The sequence below is a fragment of the Rattus rattus genome, chromosome 4 (assembly GCF_011064425.1).
Source record: "Rattus rattus isolate New Zealand chromosome 4, Rrattus_CSIRO_v1, whole genome shotgun sequence".
In the NCBI taxonomy this organism is placed as follows: Eukaryota; Metazoa; Chordata; class Mammalia; order Rodentia; family Muridae; genus Rattus; species Rattus rattus.
The window spans coordinates 23,475,926-23,498,596 of NC_046157.1; the positions used below are offsets into that span (position 1 = coordinate 23,475,926).

Sequence of the window (22,671 nt, forward strand, 5' to 3'; positions counted from 1 at the left end):
GTTTCACGAACTCTACAGCTTTTTCTCTTTGGGCAACTGGCTTACTCATTTCATTTAGGTGGTACTGGGAGGTGATCCTGTGCCAGGGAAGTGTCCTGCCACTGAGCTACATCCTTGCCCAAAGATTCAAAGCTGCCTTTGCCACCCAGAATTTCCCTAGGATCTTGGCCATGGTTCACCTCACTTCTCTGCCTCACCTCTCTCCATCTCTCACTCTGTAAGCCTCCCACATTCCCCAAGCTATCATGGCTTACCTTCCTTTACCAGTAGAGAAACACTGCCTCTTCTGTACTCTAATCTTCAAAGGCCTCAAAGCAATACTGTCAGTCAAAATGTTGGTATGGGGAGTAGCCAAAATACACTCTAACGTACACAGCTCTCTCATCCTCAGGACATGGACTTGCTAACCCGCTTGTCCCTCAGCACAGCAGAGTTCTGCTCATCAAACTAAACAGCTTTTTCCATGGTCAGTTTTCTCTTGGGTCAGCAGGTTCCCTTTCCCAGGTTCACCAAGTACAACTCTTACAAAACATATATTTAGTTATATTGAAAACAATAGTAACCTTTTCTATAGTAAATACATCTTCGAGGAGCAAATGGTTAAGCTTGAGACCGAGCTAGTATTAATGATAACAACATCTTCCAAGTATAAGAATACGAACTGTTTTCAAAGGCATATGCTTCCCAAACTGTTACACAGCATTCTCATACCATCTGCAGTGAGGTACACAGGTAAGTGTAAGATCTGAGGAACTTGTGTTGTCTTTAAAAACAGATACTCCTCACTACCTGAGAGGGCAAGTGAGGATCTGTACTGACCCATTTCTTACAATGTATCTCATCCCCACTGGGGCAAGTAACCGGGTAACTTAAGGTAGGATTCAGTTAAGCCAGACGAGTATATCCATCCATTCCCCACTCACTCATCCCCCAGTAGTTGTTCAGTGATTACTCTGCCCGAGGCACTGCGCTGATAAAGGAGACATCAGGAGCAGGGAAGCATCACTCTCATCCATCTACAAGCTTACAAAACAATGGGAGGAACCGCCAAGTAACTAGGAAGCAGCACAATGGCACACAATACGGCCCGAGCCCCGACTCAAGGGTGAGGTTCAGAGGTGATGCTGGAGCTGTAACTTGAAATAAATTGTCCACACATCCTTTTTCAGAAGGGGGATAAGGAAGTACTCCAATAATACTTAATACAGGAGTAAAAGCAAAAGCCGATGGATGCTCTACAAATTGCCACTTCATGACGTTCACAGATGAAGACGACTCTGCAAACTGAGGTGGTCCTGCTGCTACTAATTTAAGATGGCAAAATAAAAGATGTGTGTGAGTTCGAGTTTATGAGACAAGACCTCATGTAGCCAGGCTCTCCTTGAACTCTTGTGTAGCTGAGGGTGGCCACGAACTCATCTTCCTGCCTCTTCCTCAGAAGTGCTAGCATTGCAGGGGCACAGTTCTTTAATGAGACTACTTCCTGAATGTACTAGGAAATTTCTCTTCTTCTCCATTAGAGAGAATAAAAAGGGCATGAAGGCACAAAATGGAAATTTGAAATCCAACTGCAGAAGTTACTCATGCAACTGAGGCATTGTGGAAACCTCCTGAGTTTACAAAGGAGACCTCCGATGGCACTCATGGCACAGCCACTGTTTCCTTAGACTCCGGAGGAAATGATCGCTGTGGGATTTCTTCACAAACTCCAAAGGATTTCTACATTAAAATAAAGCAATAGAGATCAAGCCTAAAATAACTTCATAGTTGCTAGTGTATGGTACTAGTTCCAAACGATGGTCTGCTCCAAATAGTAGGACAAAGAGCATCTTACATGGACCCAGTCAGGTTCACAGTGATGATGTAGCCGACCTGAGGCACAAGCTGTGAGTGATCAAAAGAAAACGAAAGATAGAACGCAGTTCCAAATCCTTATTTCATGATTCAAAGAGCTGAGCTGTTTCATTTCTGCTCATTATACATGTACTAGATCTTTCTCAAGAGTTCCTCTGGCTTCAACATGATAAGGAAAACTGGATGTTTGGCTTGGCCAAAGGTGTTCAAGGTATAGGCAGCATGATCATGGTATTTCACCACAGAGCATCTCAGATCCACAGTCAGGATTCTGGTCCTGTGATAGACACTACAGTTCAGTTTTCAAACGTCTGGGAATGATCTGATAATAATCTTTTCTTCTTGTTACATTATAGGACAGGAATTTGGAATATTCAGTCAAGAGGTTCTCCCAGTAACAAGTGATGTCATCCATCTGCAAATGGTTTATGATGAACTGGCTTCCCCTAGACAGAAGATCAACAAGAATATTTTATATCACAGGCTACATATGGTTGGGTACTTTATCATGAGCCTCATTCCAAGTATTTTATTTGAATTAACTCGCCTGCTTCTCACAAACAACCCTATAACTATCAAATCCATATATTTAGCAATAAACTTAACATTTGTTTCTTAAAAGCAAGCATTATTAAGCAGCTAATATTCACTTTTAAGCACTTGAGTTTTGTTGTTTTGTTGTTTTGTTTTGGTCCTGGTCTGGAGTTTTGAGACTTCTGACTTTTATGTGACTCGCGTCACAGCCCCGGCTATCTTGGAACTCAAAGCAATTTTCTTGATTCTGTCTCTCCGTTGCTGGGATTACAGGTGTGAGTCACCATGCCCGGCTAAAAACATTTATCTTAGTTCCTCGAAGACTGAAGTGTAGGGCCTGGAGAGGGGCTTTGGTGGCTAAGAGTTACTACTACTCTTGCAATGGAGCATGTGTACCTCTAATTCCAGCTCTAGGGGTTCTATGCCTCTGACCTCCTGGGCACTAGCACTGACACACACATCCCACACATAGACACAAATACACATGCAATTTAAAAATAGGCACCTCTTGTTTAAAGACTGGAATTACTGTGTAGCTATGGAACACTGGCGAATGTGTGTGCTGTTTGCCTCCAGGGCAGCTTTCGCTCTGGACTGCCTTTGCAATGAAGCTGAGGTATGGGCATCATCATGGTAACTATACGTAGAAAACTCTGGGACAGATGAGATGGACAAGAAAGGACAGATGAATAGAGCTTACCTTTTAGCAATTTCCTGAGCAAGATCATCATTTGCTTTCACAAACTGCAACAGCTCCCTAAAAAGACAAGAAGCACGACACTGTCAAGTTTGGGGGGAATGGCTCAGCTGCTAATGTATTCACCACAAAAGCACAGGGACCTGGGTTTGGGCCCAAGACCCACATGAGAAGTCAGTTATGGTGGCTTGTCTTTTAATCCCTGTGCTAAGAAGGTAGAGAGCGATGGATCCCTGGAGCTTGCTGGCCTGATAGCCAATTCTTTAAAGCAAAGAGACCAGGATGCCTAAATAGATAAAATAATAGCAAAGAAAACAGTAAATCCAACCAACCCAGGAATCGTGTGGTGTATGCCGATATTCCCAGCACATGGAAGGCAGCCTGAATTACACAAAACCATGTCAAAAAAAAAAAAAGTAAAAGTAGATGGTTGGCTCTCACTTATTATGCTAATTCTACTACATAAGCTTGGGATATATTTTTGAGAAAGAAAAAACAAAAATGACAATCAAAAAAAAAAAATCAAATGTGAAGAATAATTTCTGGGGCCAGAGAGATGGCTCAGCAGGTGACAGCAGAAGCCTGAGGAGCTGCCCTTGAAACCACTGACAAGCTGGACATGGCGGTGTGCATCTGTAACCTCGGCAAGAGGCAGGGACGGGAAAACCTGCGAGAAGCCGGACAGCCGGCAAGGTGAGCATGCAGCCCCTCAATAGAAACGACACCGCCTGAGCAAGGGGGAGGGGCGAGAGCAGGCTCCTGGAAGTTGCTCTCTGACCACCTCGCACACGCACTGCCATGTGCATACGCTATTTCACAGGCGTGCATTCCCTCCGCTCCCCACCCAGAATAGGAATAAAAAGTGCAAATTTCAAACTTGTCTCCAAATCCTCGTTCCAGCCAGAGGAGGGAACTGGCTTCAGTTCTGGCCCTTCTCCACACCTTTTTCTATCTCCTCCCGGCATGAACATGGCTATCTGCCAGGGCTTCACTTAGACAACTCTCACGCTGTACCTGAAATCCTAAGGACAACATGACAAGACCAACTATCCTCAGTGGTTGAAAGATCCAAGCCTTTTCAGTTCATCTGCATGTTATGTTAGAAATGGCACTTTATGAGGCTGACGCACTGCCCACTGTGCTAAGGAGGCACCCGGAGAAATGGCACTTTAAATTAAAGCGCTCCAACATCAGTGGCTGCACTTACGATGAGTACTTACTGGACATCGGAGAGGTCTGTTTTGACTGGGATGTAGTGAACCCAGGGCTTTAGCTGTGGGTAGAAGAACTCAACCCACTCATCACCAACATGGAAGACCAGCGATCCACACAAGAAGAGGTGTTTGAACCGGAAACTTGCAGCTACACCTCGGAAATTAAACAGATATCTGAAAAAGTGAAGAAAGCACACTTCACTTTATAAAGCTGCTACCACGAATAGAACCTTTCCCATTCCCCCTTCCCTCACTCCCAGCTCTGCTTTTATGACTTCCCTCCTTCCCTTTCTAATTGTATCCTTTTGTTTATTGTTTGAGAAAGGATATGTGGCTAGTTCTAAGCTTGACACCGACTAGAATCATTTGGGAAGGATTCTCAATTAAGAAACATCCTCCATTGGTTTGCCTATAGACAACTCTGTAGGGTATTCCCTTGATTGACTGACAAGGGAAAGCCCAGCTCCTGTGGGTGGTGCCACCCATGGGCAGGTGGTCCTGGGTTATATAAGGAAGGAGGCTAAGCAGGCCTGGGAAGCAAGCAGTAAGTAACATCCCTCCATGGCCTCTGCTTTGGTCCCCGGCTTCAGGTTTCTGCCATGAATTCCTGCCCTAATTTCCCTGGATGATGAACTATAGGCTATAAATTGAAATAAACCCAAGTGGATTTCGGTTATGATGTTTAATTACAGCAATAGGAACCCCACCTATAACATGGCCTCACGTTTTACCTTGGCTGGCCTTGGACTCACAGAAATCCTCCTGCCTTATCCTCACAAGTGCTGAGACTGTAGGCACTGAGCCATCATGCCCTATTCTCAGTCTTCAGGGACACATGAGTGTGTATCTGTGCAGTTTCCATAAATTCCTTGCTTTTCCTGGGTTGGAGCTGCAGGTGTTCCAGGAATGTCAGGTAAACAAGAGGAAATAATTTCTCCAGAAAGAGCTATATGAGGCCAGCAGCTGTGTGCTGGGTGGAAAACAGGATCAGAAAGAAATAGGTTTTGGTTTGGTTTTTAATAGACTTCAGACTTACATAAAAAAGATGTTCAATGATGTACACTAAAAACAAAAGTTAAAAAAGAACAAAATAAATAATGTAAGAAAAAAAAACCAAAAAAAAAAAACAAAAAAAAAAAAACCCCAAAAAACAAAAACCAACCAACCAACCAAACAAACAAACAAAAGCAAAAAAACAAAAACAAAAACCCACCACCAACAAAAAACTGGGCTGTAAAAAATGGCTCCACTGGTGCTCTCATTAAATTTCCAGAGCCCATAGGGTGGAAGGGGAGAACCGTCCCCAGCGAGTTATAGTAGTATGACCTCCACATGTATGCATTAGGACACATACACTCAACATGAAGTAAATACATGTCAAAACTATACTTTGAGAAGAAAACATTCCACAGTGGGCCTAAGAGAACACACCTACAATCCCAGCATTCGGGGGGTGGAGGCAGGAGGGTCAGGAGTTCAAGTTCATCCTTGGGTATATACGGAGTCATGCACTAGGTCAGGCTCCTGTGTAGTTCATCAAGTCAAAGAGGGTCCCTCTTCCCAGACATCGCCCTCTTCTTCCAAAGTGCAGGGAGAACAAGCTAACCAATCCTCCGAGAAGCTCCCTGGGAAAGCTCGCTAAGCAAAGGCCGTTCTCGTCTCAGCATTGCTCATATACGTACCTGTCTCTAACGGAGGAGAACTTACCCTACTGTGGGTATAGCCACTGTGCTTACCTCCAACACCCTAACTGTCCTCCAGGCCTCAGTTTACCTTCTTAGCTCATCCTTAGTGCTGGTATTTCATTATGATGTTTGTCTGTTTGTTACAATGTTGGGAATGAACCTAGGGCCTCCTGTAGGTTGCACACACACACACACACACACACACACACACACACGTCTACTACTGTGCTATCACTATAGATTCATTGTAACAGTTACTACTGTGACCTAACTATGGGGGCAGTTATACATGTGACCTAACTATGGGGGCAAGTGTTGTGGAGAGAGGTGATCCTGACGCGTTAATTAATGGGAATCAGTTAGGGAACCATGTCTTACTCTTCTCTATAGTCCCCACTGGACTCAGCTCAGTGCCCTGAATGCCGCAGTAAAAGCCAACCAAATTAATTAACATGATACTTTAGGATTAAAGTCTCTAAAGGGAAGCATTTCAAAGGCAATATAGACATAAGTAACTAGGCTGGGTTGTGGCGGCAGAAGCAGGTGGATCTCTGAGGCCAGCCTGATCTACAGAGTGAGTTTCAGGACAGCCTGGGCTACCACAGAGAAACCAAAAAGGGGGTGGGGGGATGTCTTACTTGTATTTGCAGTGATCTATAAGATGCACATCCTTAGCGGCTGGCTTTCCCAAAGTATCCTGTAGGGGAATAGGAAGTTATCAGCACTAGCAATAGCACTTATGGGCAGATACACTGTTAAAACATTTCACCTCATTTAAGTATCATAATGAACCTAACATTCCCAGGAGACATTACTCTCTTCACTAAACCAAAGGTTTCAAGCTGGGACTTGCTCACTGTCACGTGATCTTGAACAACAGCAACAGGGTTTGACTCAGGTCTATTTGGTTTTACAGTCTGAACTCACCTGAAGTCATGCTACCATCTTTTGAGCTAAGAGGCCATGGTGTATAGCCCACCTCCCTCTGGGAACCTCACACACACACATAGGTCCTGAGTGCTGGCTTATGGGGCTTATGGTTGGAACTCACAAAGACCTTTGCTGGGTCTGGAAAGGACTGACAAGTAAATATGCAAGCCACTGCCACCTTTTTACTAGGTGGCGTGACCCTTCTCACAGAAGCCCACATCTGTGGCCTGGCAGCCCAGACAGTGCCTGTAATCCCAATGGGGGATTTTACTGTCGAAGTGCAAGTGAAGGTAGAGGCGGGAAAATCAGGAGTTCAAGATCACCCTCAGCTACATAAAAAAACTCAACGTCAGCTTAGGCTACAAAAGACCCAACCTCAAAATCCATCCATCAGTAATAAAAATCCAGCTTCCTAAATTTCTTAAAGAAAAATGATGATGATGATGGTGGTGGTGGTGATAACGCAGATTGTGGTGGTTTAAATATGCCTGGCCCACAGGGAGTGACGCTATTGAGTGTGGCCTTGTCGGAGGGAGCGTGTCACCATGTAGGCAAGCTTCCCGGACTCCTAGTGCTCAAGCTTCACCCAGTGCAGAAGAGTCCCCCAGGACAGAACTCTTGGCTCCTCCTGCCCCATGCCTGCTGCCTGCTGCCATGCTTCTCGCCATGATGATAAGGAACTAAATCTCTGAACTGTAAGCCAGCCCCAGTTAAAGGTTTTCCTTATCGGAGTCGCCTTGGTCACAGTCTCTTCACGGCAATGGAGCCCTAAGCCACAGATCCAGCACACCAAGCTCTAATCCCCGTTAGGCAGCAGTCATCTGCAGCTGTCCACCCTCTGCTGACCCTTTTCTCTTTACTTCCCTGTCTCCCTCCACAGAGGACGCTGACCACATGTGTGCTGAATTAATGCACTCTTTCATTTCTTTGTTTTTGCTGTCCTTTCTCTGTGTCGTTTTTCACACAGGGTTTCATAGCCCAGGTTAGGCTCAAAGTCAGTAACTGAGGATGCCCTTGAATTCCTATGCATCTTTTTGTTTCTTGAACTCATCTGTTCCTGCTTGATTAAAACTGTGTAAAGCAGGCTAAGGATGCGGCTGGAGAGATGGCTCGGTAGTTAAGAGTACTTGCTGCTCTTACAGGTCCAAGCTTCCTCCTGGCAGCTTACAAATGTCCACAACTCCAGCAGTCACCAGGCACATATCCATATGTGCACATCCATACTTGCAGGCAAATCACTCATACACAAAATAAAACTTCTAAATTAAACAGTCATGGGCTAATGGTGTATAGCTATAGGATACAGTGTCTACCTAGCATTCTAAGGCAAGGGTTCAAACCCCAGTACAGCAACACCACAAAAATGTACAAATGAGACTTATGTAAAAAAAAATACACTGAGGCTTCCTCCATGAATCTTAAAGCTTTCTTCTTATATGCTCTGTTGACATTGCAAAAGAGGAAATTAGGACTTTAAGTTCTTTCTTAAGGCAAGAAGTCACAGTCAGGACAGATGGACCTCAAAGCTAAAGGCTGCATTTTTCAGATTTTAGTGAGATGAGGATTCCTGCAACCTGGGCCACAGATTTAGCTCACTGTTTAAGGTCTCGGGATGTACTCTACGGCCATTGAGAACCATTCATTTAAGTCAGGTGCCCACAGCACCACAAAGTGGTATAAAACTCGTGGACTAGATATTTTCATTTTCAAGTGACTGGAATTAAAAAAAGGGAAAGAAAATATTTTTGATATGTGAAAATTACATGAAATGCAGGTGTGGTGGCACATGACTTTAATCCCAGAACTCAGAAGAGGGAGATGGATCTCTGTGAGTTCGAGGCCAGTTCTGCATAGTGAGTTCCAGGACAGCCAGAACTACATTATAACACCGTCTCATAAATAAAAACAAACAAGAAGAAAAAAAAAGTAGAAAGAAAAAAATGACATAAAATTCAAATTTCACATGAAATTCCCATTTCACACAAAATTCAAATTTTGGTGGCCATAAAGAATAGCTAGGATAGTCGCACGGGAGCTCTCCACTGCTCCCTCGCTGCCACAGCAGGCCAGGTGGTAAGGCCTGGGTAGCCCCACAGTTAGATCTGGCCGCTCCCAGGAAAGACTTATAAACTCAGCTCTTCAGGGTTACTGACACTCAGCACAGCGGGCAAGGCCCGGGAGACGGCGGTTTACACGAACGCTAGCACCACTGCACGGAGCCTGCTCTGCACTCATCTCACCGCTGAGAGGAAACCTAATCTCAAACGCTACCCAGAGGGCAACGTTCTTAGAGTCAGCGCTGCCGTGGTTCGATTCAGACGGTAGCTGATTACTTTCATAGACTTCCAGGCCTGGTTTTTGGTGTATTCTGCATCAACGAGTTTTGGATTTTTCCGAGAGAGAAGAATGAGAGGATCTCTTTCAGGGCTTGTCCTACAGAGAAAATACAGAACATAAATCTATGTGGCCTACACCGTAATGTTCCCAATCCCTGAGCAGCCCTTGGCCAGCACGGTGGCTACTGGCACAGATGGGCAGGTAGTCACTGAGTCTGGGACAGTGAAGGAAGAGGGTCCTGGGCAGTGCAGCATCTTGGTTGCTCAGGCTATCCCCGCTTTACCTATCAAAGACGGGGAGCGTCAAGTCTTCCTTTGCTTACATCTAGGTTTACTGTTTGTTTTAAAACAGAATCTCCTATAGCCCATTTGTGGTGGTTTGAATATGCTTGGCCCAGGGAGTGTGGCACCATCAGGAGGTGTGGCCTTGTTGGAAGTGTGTCACTGTAGGGGTGGGCAATGAGACCTTCCTCCTAACCAAGTGAGAGGCAGCCTTCTCCTAATGGCCCACAGATGAAGATATAGAGCTCTCAGCTCCTCCTGCACCATGCCAGACTGGATGCTGCCATGCTCCTGCCTTGATAATGGACTGAACCGGTAAGCCAGCCCCGATTAAATGTTGGCTTTATAAGAGTTGCCTTGGTCATGGTGTCTGCTCACAGTAGTGAAACCCTGAGACACCATGCTACCTTCAAGCTCACTATTCAGTCAAATGTGTCCTTGAATTCCTGACCCTGATTAGTGAACTCTCAATCACTGCTATTCTAAGTGGAAGCTACCACCTCTGGGTGGCATCTGATCTTAAAGAGTATGATTGTACTGGCTAGTTTTGTGTCTGCCTGTTAAAAGCAAGAGTCACTGGAGTGGACGGAGCCTTAGTAGAGAAAAATGCCTCCGTAAGATCCAGCTTAAGGCATTTCTTTAGTGATCAATGGGGAGGGCACAGCCCACTGTGGGTGGTCCTGCCCCTGGCTGAGATGATGGTTCTGAGTTCTATAAGAGAGCAGGCTGAGCAAGGCAGGAGGGGCAAGCCAGTAAGCAATACCCTTCCATGGTCTCTGCATCATCTCCTGCCTACAGTTCCTGCCCTGTGTGAGTTCCTGCCTTCATGGCTTTTGATGATGAACTGTTTGTTATATGGAACTGTGAGTGAAATTAACTTTTTCCTCCCCAAGTTGCTTTTGGTAATGGTTTTTCATCACAGCAATATTGTCCTAACTAAGACAGTGATGTTTTGGTCACTATATATCTATTTCAGGGAATGGTTTTCCTTTTTGGAAGGTTCATCCAATGCCTACGATCACTGCTATTCATAGCTGTGTGGCTACATGATTGCTGCCTACCAGAATAGCCTTCGCTGTGAATGCATTGTAGAGTCCAGTATAACACTGCAATTTGAAAAACAAGCCGGGCATAGTAGCACACGTCTTTAATCGCAGCGTTCAGGAGGCAAAGGAAGATCTCTGTGAGCTCGAGGTCAGCCTGGACTATATACATGGTGAGCTCCAAGCCAGCCAGGGCTACAAAGTGGGCTCAAAACATACAAACAAAAAAGGGCAAGAGCTAGGCACAGTGCCTACATGCTTATAATCCTAGCTACTTGGAAAGCAGGTAGGTCTCAAGTTCAAGGATAGTCTCAGCTATATAGCAACAAAGATGAGAATCAGATAATTAGTCAGTAGGATGGGGATTAGGCCCACCTGTATTCTCAAGTCCACTGTCTAACCAGTCAGTGCTTTTTCTTAACCACTGAGCCACCTCTCTAGCCCCATGGAGGTACTTATCCCTCCATGGGCCACATACCCAGGGGAAGCACTGCCCACCATGGGTTAGGCCCTCCCACATCAATCACCAATCAATCAAGAAAATGCCTGTTCAGACATGCCTATACGCCAATCTGATGGAGGTATTGTCAACTGAAGTGACCTCCTCCCACGTTACTCTAGTTTGGGCCAAGTTGACAAAAATCTAACCGCCACAATTGAATTTTTTAGTCTAAGATCCTGCCAGTCCAAGTTTCTGTTGGTGGTGGTGGTGATGGTGGCTGTTTTGAGACAGGGTCTCACAGTATAACCCTGACTGGCCTGGAACCCACTATTTGGAACAGAAAATCCTGGAACCCACTATGTGGACCAGGCTGGCCCTGAACCCAATACTGAAGTCATGCTGCCTCTGTCTCTTGAGTGCAAGATTACAAATGTGCACTATGCCTGGCCATCATTCCACATTATTTTTTTAATCATCTTAGCTTTTCCTTTGAGCAATAAGATACATTACATGGAAGAACATCATTATTACAGATCTGAAAATATAATCACCTTGATCCCCGGAAATATGCTGTAGAATTCTTCTTTTCCCATGGCCATTGTGCTGCTGACCTAAAAATACAGATTTTTTAATTAGTTTGGGGCTTTTCCCTAGACTATATATGTTTTAATCATTTCGGAAGATTAGTTCAGAATGTTGCACCTTTAAATAAATCCATTCAGGGTTACTAAAACAAGCTATGAACAAAACCACAAGCCCTCTGTTAGCTTTTAACAGTCTGAAGGAGCTCGCAAGGAATAGCTACAAATTCACCAGGCCAGTAACATCAGCTTACAGATACAAAAGAGCAGAGTCCGAGCGGCATGCACAGGACTGTTGAGTTGGCACAGACAGTGTTTCCTCTCTAGGTAGAAGGCTATTAATAAAACCAGCACGTGACAAGAAATGCAAAGGAATTGAGTGAAAGGGAATTATGTTTTGGAAGCAAGATCACCAAAGGTGCGTAGTCTGTTATCTAAAACTTCTTAACGCTTCATGAAGTGCTCTAAAAACGATAAAGGCCCTCAAACTCCATAGTTAGCAAGTGTTACCGTGACCAGCCTTCCTCACTGAAACTCTAGCTCGCATCACTTTAAGTCCCAGCTTTCCATGGTGCTGAGAAATAAACCAGCACTGTGTGTGCTGGAGAAGCAGTCTACCAACTCAACAACATTTCCAGGCCCATCTTTCCCTTTAATTATGGAACAGGTTCACAGTGGGTGTCGAAGGCTATGTAGCCGAGTAGCCCAGGCTGGACTTGATACCCTCTTCCTGCTTGAGCCTTGCAAGTGCTGGGATTACACGAGGTGTTTGCCACCTGGCCCGGCTAGCACTTTCTCTTTGTTTCCTTTTGTTTCAAGACTGGCTCTCACTACACAGCCTTTGCTGGCCTAGAGCTCACTGCTTAGCTCAGGCTGCCCCTGAATTTGCAGTGAGCCCCACCTGCTTCTGCTTCCTGAATGCCAGGATGGCAGGCCTGTACCACCCCTGGTGACAACTCTTACCTGAATCTCCAGCTCGGGGCCAGAACGATTTCTTAGTGTAAAGACACCGTACACTGATTGGAGGGTTTTGTCTTTTTGTATTCAACGGGAAATGACACAAGCGTTGTTTCAAACTCTCAGGCAAAGCACGAAGACGAAAGCATAATATCTGGGATTCCCTTATCACCACAGCTACGGAAGACTCCAGTGAGGGAGTTCTTGGGACCAGAAAGAAGGCTCAACAACTAACAGCATGTACCGCTCTTGGAAAGTACTGAGTTCAGTTTCCAGTGCCCTCGTCTGACAGCTCACAACTGTCTGTAACTCCAGCTCCAGAGGATCCAACACCCTCTTCAGGCCTCTGTCATTGTGCATAACCCCACAGAGACACACATAATTTAAATGTAGGAGATAATTTTAAAAAAGAAAGAAAGAAAGAAAGAAAAAGAATTTCTTTCCATGGCTCTCTGTACATACTAAGCACAGCACTTGGGAAGTAAAAGCAGAAAGATGAGTCGTTCAGGGTCATCCTCAACTGCAGAGGGAATCTGAGGTCAACCTGGGCTATGTGTCTCAAAAGTAAATAAAATGAGCTGTTTTCTGCTCAACTCTCCACGCAGCTGAGTCTTCCTCCTGCTTTCCAGAGTGCTAGACACTGAGGCCGGTACACTGTACATTCCAGGCATGTGCCCCAGCACTGAACCACATCCGTAGCCCTCATGGACACTGATCCTGCTTTCCTCCCTACCCACAGCACATCTGGCGACATCTGGAAACATTTCTGAGGAACTGTAACTGGCATTTGGTGGGCAGAGGCAAGAGATGTTAGCTATCCTGTAAGGAATAGGCCAGCTCCTTACCACAAGGAATTACCCAGTCAAATACCAGTATAACCAAGACTGACAAGCATGCTTGATGTAACAGAAGGCAGGCCTGCTGCTTTGGGGGCTTTTTGTTTGGTTTGGTTTGGGTTGGTAACACTTTCTGTGTTTTGATCAGTCCCTTTTGAATCTTGGGCCACACTTGCAGGAAAATTCAAGGTGACCTTGTTCTGTATAGCAAGACTGGTTATATGGGCAGGGAGTCATCGGAGTAACACAAATACTGTATGAATCGTGGATGTAAAATATAGCTGGCTTAGACCCTGAAAAGTACGGTAGGGTGGAATCAACAGGCTAAGCTTAGCATGCCTCAGTTATGAACAGAAAGTTCTGGAATACACTTGCCCTTAATATACCAAGGATCCACTACAACCCATCATTAGCACCAAATACCAAGTACATCCCAAGTTTAAAAGCCAGGCAGAGCAGTCTCTACCTTTAATACTAGTATCTGGGAGGGCAAAGCCCAGTATCCAGGTGGACTAGGGTTTAAGACCAGCCTGAGCTGATAGCATATTTCAAGGACAGTCTGGGTTACAAAGTCAGGCCCTGTTTCAACAAATTACCTATCCCTCCTTACAATAAGATCAGTTGATTTACTCTCATAACCATAGCGACTAAAAGTATGGTGGCTCATGTCTGTGATCCCAGAGTGAGAGAAACAGGAGGATTACTTGAGTTTGAGGCCAGGATGGGGTACTGAGTGAGACCCTATGTCAAAAGGAAAGGTTAATTCTCTCTTAAAGAAAGAATGACTAAAATGTAAAAAGAATAAAAGAAAATAGACTGGAAAGGCCTCAGCGCTCGAGAGTACTTGGTGCTCTTGCAGAGGATCTGGGTTCAGTTCCCAGCTCTCACATGGCAGCTCACTAACCATCTACAACTCTGGATCTAGGGGATTTGGTGCCCTCCTCTAACTTCTGCAGGCACTAGGCATGCATACATGTAGTATACATGCAAACATGGAGACACTCATACACATAGAAAATGATCTTTAAAAAGCTTCCAGACTTTTTTTTTCAAAGATTTACTTATTTGTTCATATAAGTACACTGTAGCTGTCCTCAGACACACCAGAAGAGGGCATCGGATCTCATTACAGATGGTTATGAGCCACTATGTAGTTGCTGGGATTTGAACTCAGGACATCTGAAAGAGCAGTCAGTGCTCTTAACCACTGAGCCATCTCTCCAGCCCACTTCAAGACTCTTATAACCCTTCCTTTAGAGGCCCTGCTGACAAACTAGGAGAGATTCTTCTGCCCTTTTTTGACAGTGATTTTTCCATTCAGAGACAGGGTCTTATGATTTCCAGGCTGTCCTCAAACTCACTGCATAGCTGAGGTTGGCCTTGAACCCCCTACCTCCATCTCCCCAGCATAAGCCACTATAACCAGTTTATGTAGTGCTGGTGTCAAATCCTGGACTTCACACATGCCAGGAAAGTGTTCTACCAACCAAATTATATAACCTTAGCCCCAACATGAATATTTATACACACGCAAAACTGCTTATGCTATTAACAACAGTCTGCTGACTTTTATGTTTGCATGTATGTGTGTGTGTGTACAACCACCTGTACGTACATTTTTGCCCAGAGGAAGATAACAGATGTCAATCTTTATTCGCTTGAGACATGGTTTTCCACTGAACCTGATGCTCACCATGTTGGCTAGACCAGCTCACCAGCAAGCTCCCAGGATCCACCTGTCTCTGTCTGCCCCCCTGAACACTGGAGGTTACAGGTACCTAGAACCATGCTTAAGTTTTACATGGATGTTACAGATGCAAGCTCAGATCCTCAGCAAGAACTCTTACCTACTAAGCCATCACCAGAGTCCAGACAGTAGTCTTAAATTAATGACTATATTCTACTGCTTACTTCAAGAAAACCCACCAAGAGGAAAAAAACAAAACCTTTCTGAAGGACCTACCTTAACAGATCTTCTCTGAAGAGGTCCCACCGCCCAAGACCTGTAGGATAAAGTGGCCACACAGCAGGACCCCCTTCCCAAAATGTCCACGCAGGATACATTATATCATGGTACTCCGATGTCTTTGAAGGAAACAGAAAGGCATTCCATGTAAGTTTTGGGAGAGAATGAATAAGAAGTAGCTGGCTGCATTCTTTATATAGAGTTGGGATAAATGCCTTCACAGTGCCCACCTGCCAGAGAAGTATTTTCTTTGTCTAGAGGTCTAGATTCTAGACATTAGATCTGGTAATACAATACGGCTTAGTGATACGGCACTTACCTAGCATAAATGAAGATCTGAGTTCAATACCCATCACCAGAGAACAAAACAACGCCTTATACCTAGACTAGAGGTATTTATAGGCAAGAATTACCATGGGCTAAAAGTAACAGACTCACCAAGTGATCTAAGTTTGAGGCTACCCTGGTCTACAGAGTGAGTTCCAAGACAGCCCTGTCTCAAAAAAAAGCAATAGATCCCCCGAATCCCAGAAATTTTAACCATATTAAGCATTAAGGTCAAGTTTTTCAGTTCCTCAAAATTCTGGACGGTTTTCTTTTCTTTTTTAAGCGTGTGAGAGGTAATATTCCCAATTACGAATAACTGGTTCTGTCAAAACATAACTACTCTCACATCTTGGTGTTTCCCTGCTTTACCAGTTCTTAGTTCTTTTCCAGGGGGTATTTGAGAGTAAGAATCAGGAAATACCACTAGTTATAGTAGTCTGAATGCTAACCCTTCCTCCTCACAGCTATGAGCGAGTGCTCTATTTTAGCCTCGATCTCCTAGATGGGGGAAATGATATCCCTAATTCTACCGATGGGTTTATTTTTCAACACAAAGTGACTTAAAATATTTTAAGAGGATGGTGTGCAATGAATATGTGTGTGTGTTATATTAAAGGCATGTTTCTTGGGAAGCTGCTCTTGGGTGAGTCCACCAGCCCCAAGGACAGAGGCCGGGGGGAAGAGAGAGAAAGAGCAATGTAGAGAGAGGAGGAAGAGGATGAGGAAGAGGAGGAAGAGAGAGAAAGAGCATGTAGAGAGAGGAGGAAGAGGATGAGGAAGAGGAGGAAGAGAGAGAAAGAGCATGTAGAGAGAGGAGGAAGAGGATGAGGAAGAGGAGGAAGAGAGAGAGGGGGAGGGGGAGCACAGTGTGATGAATGTTTAATAAGCACAATCGGGTCTTACACTGTGTCACCACTGACCTCGCACTGGCTCGTCAATAAATCCTCAGCTGCCCATTGATCAGAAGGGCCAAGGGCAGAATTGGGAGAATGCAGGTGGCGTCCGGTCACAAACATCTCTTGGGAGGAGTTAGTTGTTGCTGCCTTGAGATAGGATCTTGCTGTGTATCCCTGGCTGGCCTAGAACTTACTATGCCTACTATAGGCTGCCTCAAACGTAGAGATCCTTCTACCTCTGCTACCTTAGTGCTAGGATTACAGGTAGAAGCCACCAAGTCCAGCTCACAGCATACGGCTCATCACGCATTCCCAACACAGCCCCACAGTTAGCCAAGGCTGGCAGACTCTATTTCCCTTTGGACAGTACGGTCAGTGACTGTGAGAAACAGGAGGGAAGTAGAGATGAAAATGAAGCGAGAAGACTCATGGTCACGCTGGGACCTGGCACTTTTGAGAAATCAGCATGAACCACTTATAATGCAGAAAAAAGAAATCTAGAAAGAAAACCGTGATAAAGAAGAATGGGGTGGCCATCCGAGAGATGGCACGGAAGTGTTTGCCTTGAGAGCATTGAAGACCAAAGTTCCAGCCCCCAAACCTACAAAAAGCTGGGCACAGTGGCACAGAGTGGATCCCTGGGGCTTGCCCGCCAAACTCCCAGTGGCTCAATCAGTAAAGCCCCAGGCCAGACACAAAAAACGAAGTAGACAGCTCCTAAGGCATGACACAAATGGCTGACCTCTGCCTCTCTGTGCACACATATACATCCATGTGCAACTGTCCTCGCATGAAAGGACAACACGAAGTAAGAATACTGCTTTGAAGAAACCAAACCAGAACACACGTTCTTTCCCAAAGATTATGGACTATCTTCTTTGAGTCTCCCCACCCTACTCAGTGTAGGGAGCCGTATTGGATTTGGGCCTGGCCGCTCTGTGACTGTATGGCCATAGTTGGTGCAGGCGCCGACACTCAGAATGCCTGATTTCTACAGAAGGCCCCTCCTCACCAATATACCATCTGCATGAACCTGAGCCCGGACAAGCTGTCTTCTGCCCCAAGTTCTCTAAGTCTGTGCTTATTACCCGATTACTACTATTGGGTAACTGTAGGACCCCAGTAGGCCTCCCGTCCCCAACCCCCTCCTCCCCACTCTCTTGGCTACCCTAAGCCTATCTGAACAACACGCTGTTTAGGCACAAACCATGTGGAGTGACCCAGCACCTATGCTGGGTCCATGGGATGCAGGCATCGGGAGTTCAGATGGTATTCAGCACTACGGCTACTGGATATAATATAGGAATGTGAGAAACTTTTTTCCCAACAGAAGCATTTCCTAACTAACGTATGAACTTCCCTGACCCTTCTCTGAATGCTCTATGTTCCTGAGGCACCTCACTCTCTAGCCCTAGCTTTAGACACTGAGGCAATCTTACATTCTGTATGGGTTTTCAACTATCTCTTCAGTCTTATTTTATGACTGAATTAACACAGGCTAAGTCCAGTCCTGGATCTCCGGTCTCATCCTCACTAACACCCATCCCTACTGCCAGGGGAGAAGCTCTCTTGCCCACCCCGGAGGACCGCCCTCCGCTCCCTCCCATGTGCCCCTTCCTGTCCTCACCTTACTGAAGGAGAAGACAGGGATGGTAGGCTCCATCCACTTAGGAACCTGAGGATAGTCTCGGACATTGATTACCATTTCCATGTCAGGGAGGCGACGGATCACTTCCAAAATAAAGTGTTCTACACCACTACACCTGTTAACCAGACAAAAACACAAGAGCATCAGAGCAGTGCCTGCAGGCTGTAGGAAGGATCCTAACATTACAGTGAGGGGAGCCAGTGCCCACATCACCACTCCACTGCAGTCCCCTAAAAGCAATGCTTCTAAAGGGACTGCCTACATGGGGCAGGTTATCCCTTCTTAGCTAAACTGCTCCAACAATCCTAACTTAGAATACTACTTCTACTCACATAACTTCTCCACTTGCTGCCAGGTTTTTATTTCCTCAACACAGAACTGTTTAATTAATAGATGAGATGCAAATTTTAATACAGAGACTGGAAGACCTCATTTTCTATTTGAGTTCCTTGGCCTTCCTTACCAGACAGGGAGACTGTTAACAGTTTGGATCTGGAATGTCTGGCCCTCAGCTTTGCCTGACTAGGAGGTGATGGCAAACATTGAAGAGGTAGGTGGTTTTAGATCACAGAAGGTATTCCCTCAAAAGAGACTGTAAGCTGTTGGGTTCTCTCTCCCTTCCTCAACCCCCTCTCCCATTCCAGAGCGACAGGAGGTAAGCAGGTTTCTCTGCCTTATACCTCCAGGTTGTGCTACATAACTATAGGCCCCAAAAGCAAGAGGGCCATCTGACCATGGACAGAATCCGTGAGCCAAGGTAAACCTTCCTCCGCAGTTACTTGTCTCAGATGTTTCGTGGCAGTATCAGAAAGCTAACTCTGATAACTTTTTTTTTTTAATACCGTGATTAGGTCTGGAGGAAGGAAACCTTTCATATCTTCAACCTAAACACAGACCATTCTCAACATTAGTTTTGCAAGACAGAAATGGCATTGAAACAATCAGGAAGACCACAAAACCACTTTCGGACTAGACTCCCTGAGAGTATGTATCATGTATTTATGAATGAATGAAAGAAAGGGAAAATGCTTAGCTTCTTTCTGCCTCTATTCTTTGAGCTCCTAACAGACAGACTGATCAGAATTTTCTGGCAACCTGGCTAGCCTGGAACAGTATAGAGGCCATGTGGCCTCAGACTTTCCCAAGAGACAAGGTTACAGCCACTGTGCCAGGCTAAAACAGTTTTACATACAAGTAGACAACCATTACTCATAAACATCACATCATCATAATTCATTCATTATTAGTAACGAGGAAGCGTCAAAGAAACCAGGCAATGTTTAACAAGCTGATCGACAAAGATTTTCAAAGTCTAACGCACAGCATTGTGTTAGAGGGTATGAGGTCTACTTCAGAGTGTGTAAGCCAGACATGGTGGCCCACACCTTTATTCCTAGCACTATGGAGGTACAAACAGCTGGAACTCTGAGTTCAAGGCCAGCCTGGTTTATGTAGCAAGTTCCAGGCCAACTAGAGCTAAATAATGAGACGCTATCTCAAACAAATTAGTAAATTAATTCGTTAATTAAAATATCTTTTAAGAGCATGGGGAACAAAAACAAAATACATCACTTGGCCTAGTTACTCTGGGACTTTAGCCCACGGGTATACACGACCAGCACAATCAAAGGTGTACGTGTAAGAATGCTCACTACGGCAATGGCTGTATTAACCAAATTTTGCAGGGGTGTTGTAAGGAGTAATTTAAATATTCTGATAGAGGACTCAATGAAGAAATCTGTGCAGTGAGTTATTACTATGCAGCCATGAAAGCCAGGCCCACAACAGACACTCATCAGTCCCTCACTTCCCCTATAGCCCACATCACCCCGCCAGGTCTCATCTGCCCGTCCCTCACAGCTTGTGGAAACAGGCAAAGGGAAGGGACAGAGCCAAAGACTTCACAGTTGGTGATGAACACTGGGCTCACATAAAATAACTGGTATAAAAATAAAATAAAATCCCAGGCAAGGGGAGATGACCCATACTGAAATGTGAGGCCCTAAAATGCGAGGGAAGAGGCACTTCTTAATCCTCTAGCTGGTTCCTAGGGGTGCTACCAAGTCAGCCTGCACGTAATAACACTGTTAGAGCACGCCAGAGGGTACCTGGAGGGAAACATGCAGTCGTCTTCCCTGAATAATCTGTGCTTAATGATCTGGTAGTGGGTTCCTAACCTCCGTCTGACCACCTCAGCCATCATCTTCCTGGAGATTCCACCTCTGAAAGGAGTCAGATCCTCTTCTATGACCCTGTGCAAGAATGGGAAACATGGAGCCAAAGCAGGCCGAGAGACTGGCGACGCCATCCCACCCAGTCCCAGGCGTTCTGTTTAGAGAATACACTAAGCAGGGGGAAGAGAGGAATGAGCAGCTCTTCTACAAGAGCACCACGGGGAACTGAAAAAAACATCAAACTCGGCAGCACAGGCTGCAGTAACCAGGGAATAAATCCCATCTCCTTCCAAGTTCACACAGAGTGAGTTTCAGTATCATTAGCAGCAGGTGAATCTTTGAGAGACTCAACTTTCGGGAGAAAAAGAAAGCACATGTTCTAAATACCACGGGGAATAGAGGATGTGGAAAGCACTGAGCCTCTCCCATCCCAGGGCATTTCCATACATTAGGAGAGCCACCTAAGATACCCTTTCCGCTCTCAAGACGTGCTTAGATCACTGACCATTGCCATCAAGATCTCTCAAGGGACTTGGGGGAGGTGCTTATGACAAGAATCCAGCTCTCAGAGACACATCAATAGACTCACCCGTGATAGCAGCTGCAGTTTTGACTTGAACATGGTTCATAATTCTCCAAAGCCCTGTTAATTTGGTCAATAAATACTTTCCATTTTGAGCCTTCAAAAAGTGAAGGAAACGAGAGTTAACAGAATACCCCTGGCCCTCGCATTTGCAAGCAGCAGGCAGAAGCAACAGAAGACCAACACTTGGAGAAATTCCCCTTCCTTTCCCAGTAGTGGAAATGCCAAGGATTCTTTGGGTTACTTGTCGGGGCTTGAGTCAAGTCTGCTCCTCTACCTGCGCCATCAGGTATCTAAGAAATTGGAAAAGTCAGAAGCTTAATGTTCGGCCCTCAATAGGCTATGGAGACACTGGACTTAGACATGGATTCTCACCTAATCAAACTGGACCCCACCGAGACAATCAATGCAAACTCTTGGACATAATCCTCCCTCATCTATTCTGTCCTAACAGCTAAGTGCCTCCCTCCCCCCTCTAGGAAGGCACAGAACAGCGCGTTCTGCTGTAAACGGGGAACATTCTTTTCCTACCATCCCCAATTCCGGAGTTTGGGGTTACTCTCCAGGGTCTAGGACCAGAAGAAGAGGCCCACCAGACACCTATGCTCGCCCCCGCCCGCTTCTCAGCTCGCGCAGCTGCCGCATAGCATCCTCCGCGCGCCGGGGGCTAGCGCGAGCACCCAGGGACCCGAGCAGACCCCGAGCCGAGGCGGCAAGCTCAGCCCTGCCCGGAGCCCACCTGAGTCCTTCTGGCGGCCCTGCACCGGGAACAGGAGCAGCAACAGCATCCATGGCCTAAGCCTACAGCCCGCCCGCCGCTCCATCACCCGCAGACCACTGCGGATTCCGTCCCGCACGCCGGCGGAAGCGCCGCCCGGCAGAAGGGTGGCGGCGGACGCCTCGGCACGTGGGAGCTGCCCTACACAAAGATGGCTGCCGAGCCCTCCCATCGGCCTGCGGGAGCCTGGCTTGGGAAATAAGACATCTGGCAAACCATTAGGGTAGCACATTTAATAAGTCAGTCCTGTGAGAAACCAAAGGTCGGAGGTAGTTTGCTTTTTGCTTCAGCTACACACAGAACCTAGGCTAGGTCATTCCAGAACACCAAACGACTTAACTTGACCATATGAATGGATGCATCCTGTTAGGGCACAAAAGGTTGCACAGGCCCCTTTGTAATAGAAAGTTATAGCAGCATAAGACAAATCGACCACGTTAAACAAACCCTTGTTTTGCACTGAGGTTTGTGGTAGGCTCCAAAAGGCCATACTAAACCAGAATATCAATAAACCAATTGGACGATTTTTAAAAGTTATATATTTTATCGTTATCGTTAAATTCTCTTATTCTTGAGATAGTGTTATAGTACAGCCCAGGCTGGTCTCCAGCTCACAATCCTCTTTCCTCAGCTTCTAAAGTTTGTAGGTAAGTGCTACTAGACCTTCCCAAACACAAAGTGGACTTCAGGACTTCAAATGTGTTAGGGCTTCTTCTAAACAAACAACAAACCAGGAGACTCACAGCAACCAATCCAAAGAGGAACAAAAAGGACCTGAGAGATGGCTTAGTGGCCAAAAGCATACACTGCTCTTGCAGAGGGCTTGAGTTGAAATTTTTTTAATACCAATGTCCCATGGCTCACAACTGCCCATAACTCCAGATTCAAGTGAGGACCTGCCCTCAAGT

At 45.6% G+C, this 22,671-nt stretch overlaps 1 protein-coding gene across 1 annotated transcript; it reads right to left on the bottom strand.

The window, feature by feature from the left end:
- Positions 1-514: 514 nt before the first annotated feature.
- Positions 515-21,902, bottom strand: Poglut1 (protein O-glucosyltransferase 1). The gene is made up of 11 exons (XM_032900200.1): positions 21,725-21,902; positions 20,992-21,082; positions 20,337-20,480; positions 18,208-18,343; positions 15,355-15,476; positions 11,569-11,628; positions 9,248-9,347; positions 6,623-6,681; positions 4,306-4,473; positions 3,089-3,145; positions 515-2,300 (listed from the first exon to the last, which is right to left on the bottom strand). Exons 1-11 carry the CDS (start codon positions 21,807-21,809, stop codon positions 2,144-2,146), a joined length of 1,179 nt encoding a protein of 392 aa, XP_032756091.1. The 5' UTR covers positions 21,810-21,902; the 3' UTR covers positions 515-2,143.
- Between the last annotated feature and the right edge of the window lie 769 nt (positions 21,903-22,671).

Coding starts and splice junctions, on each gene's coding strand:
- Poglut1 (XM_032900200.1), bottom strand. CDS start 21,809: ATGGAGCGGCGGGCGGGCTGTAGGCTTAGGCCATGGATGCTGTTGCTG. Junction 18,344..20,336: donor GACTGCATGTTTCCCTCCAG/GTACCCTCTGGC, acceptor TCTGGTTAACAG/GTGTAGTGGTGTAGAACACT. Junction 6,682..9,247: donor AGGCCTGGAAGTCTATGAAA/GTAATCAGCTAC, acceptor ATTCCCCTACAG/GATACTTTGGGAAAGCCAGC.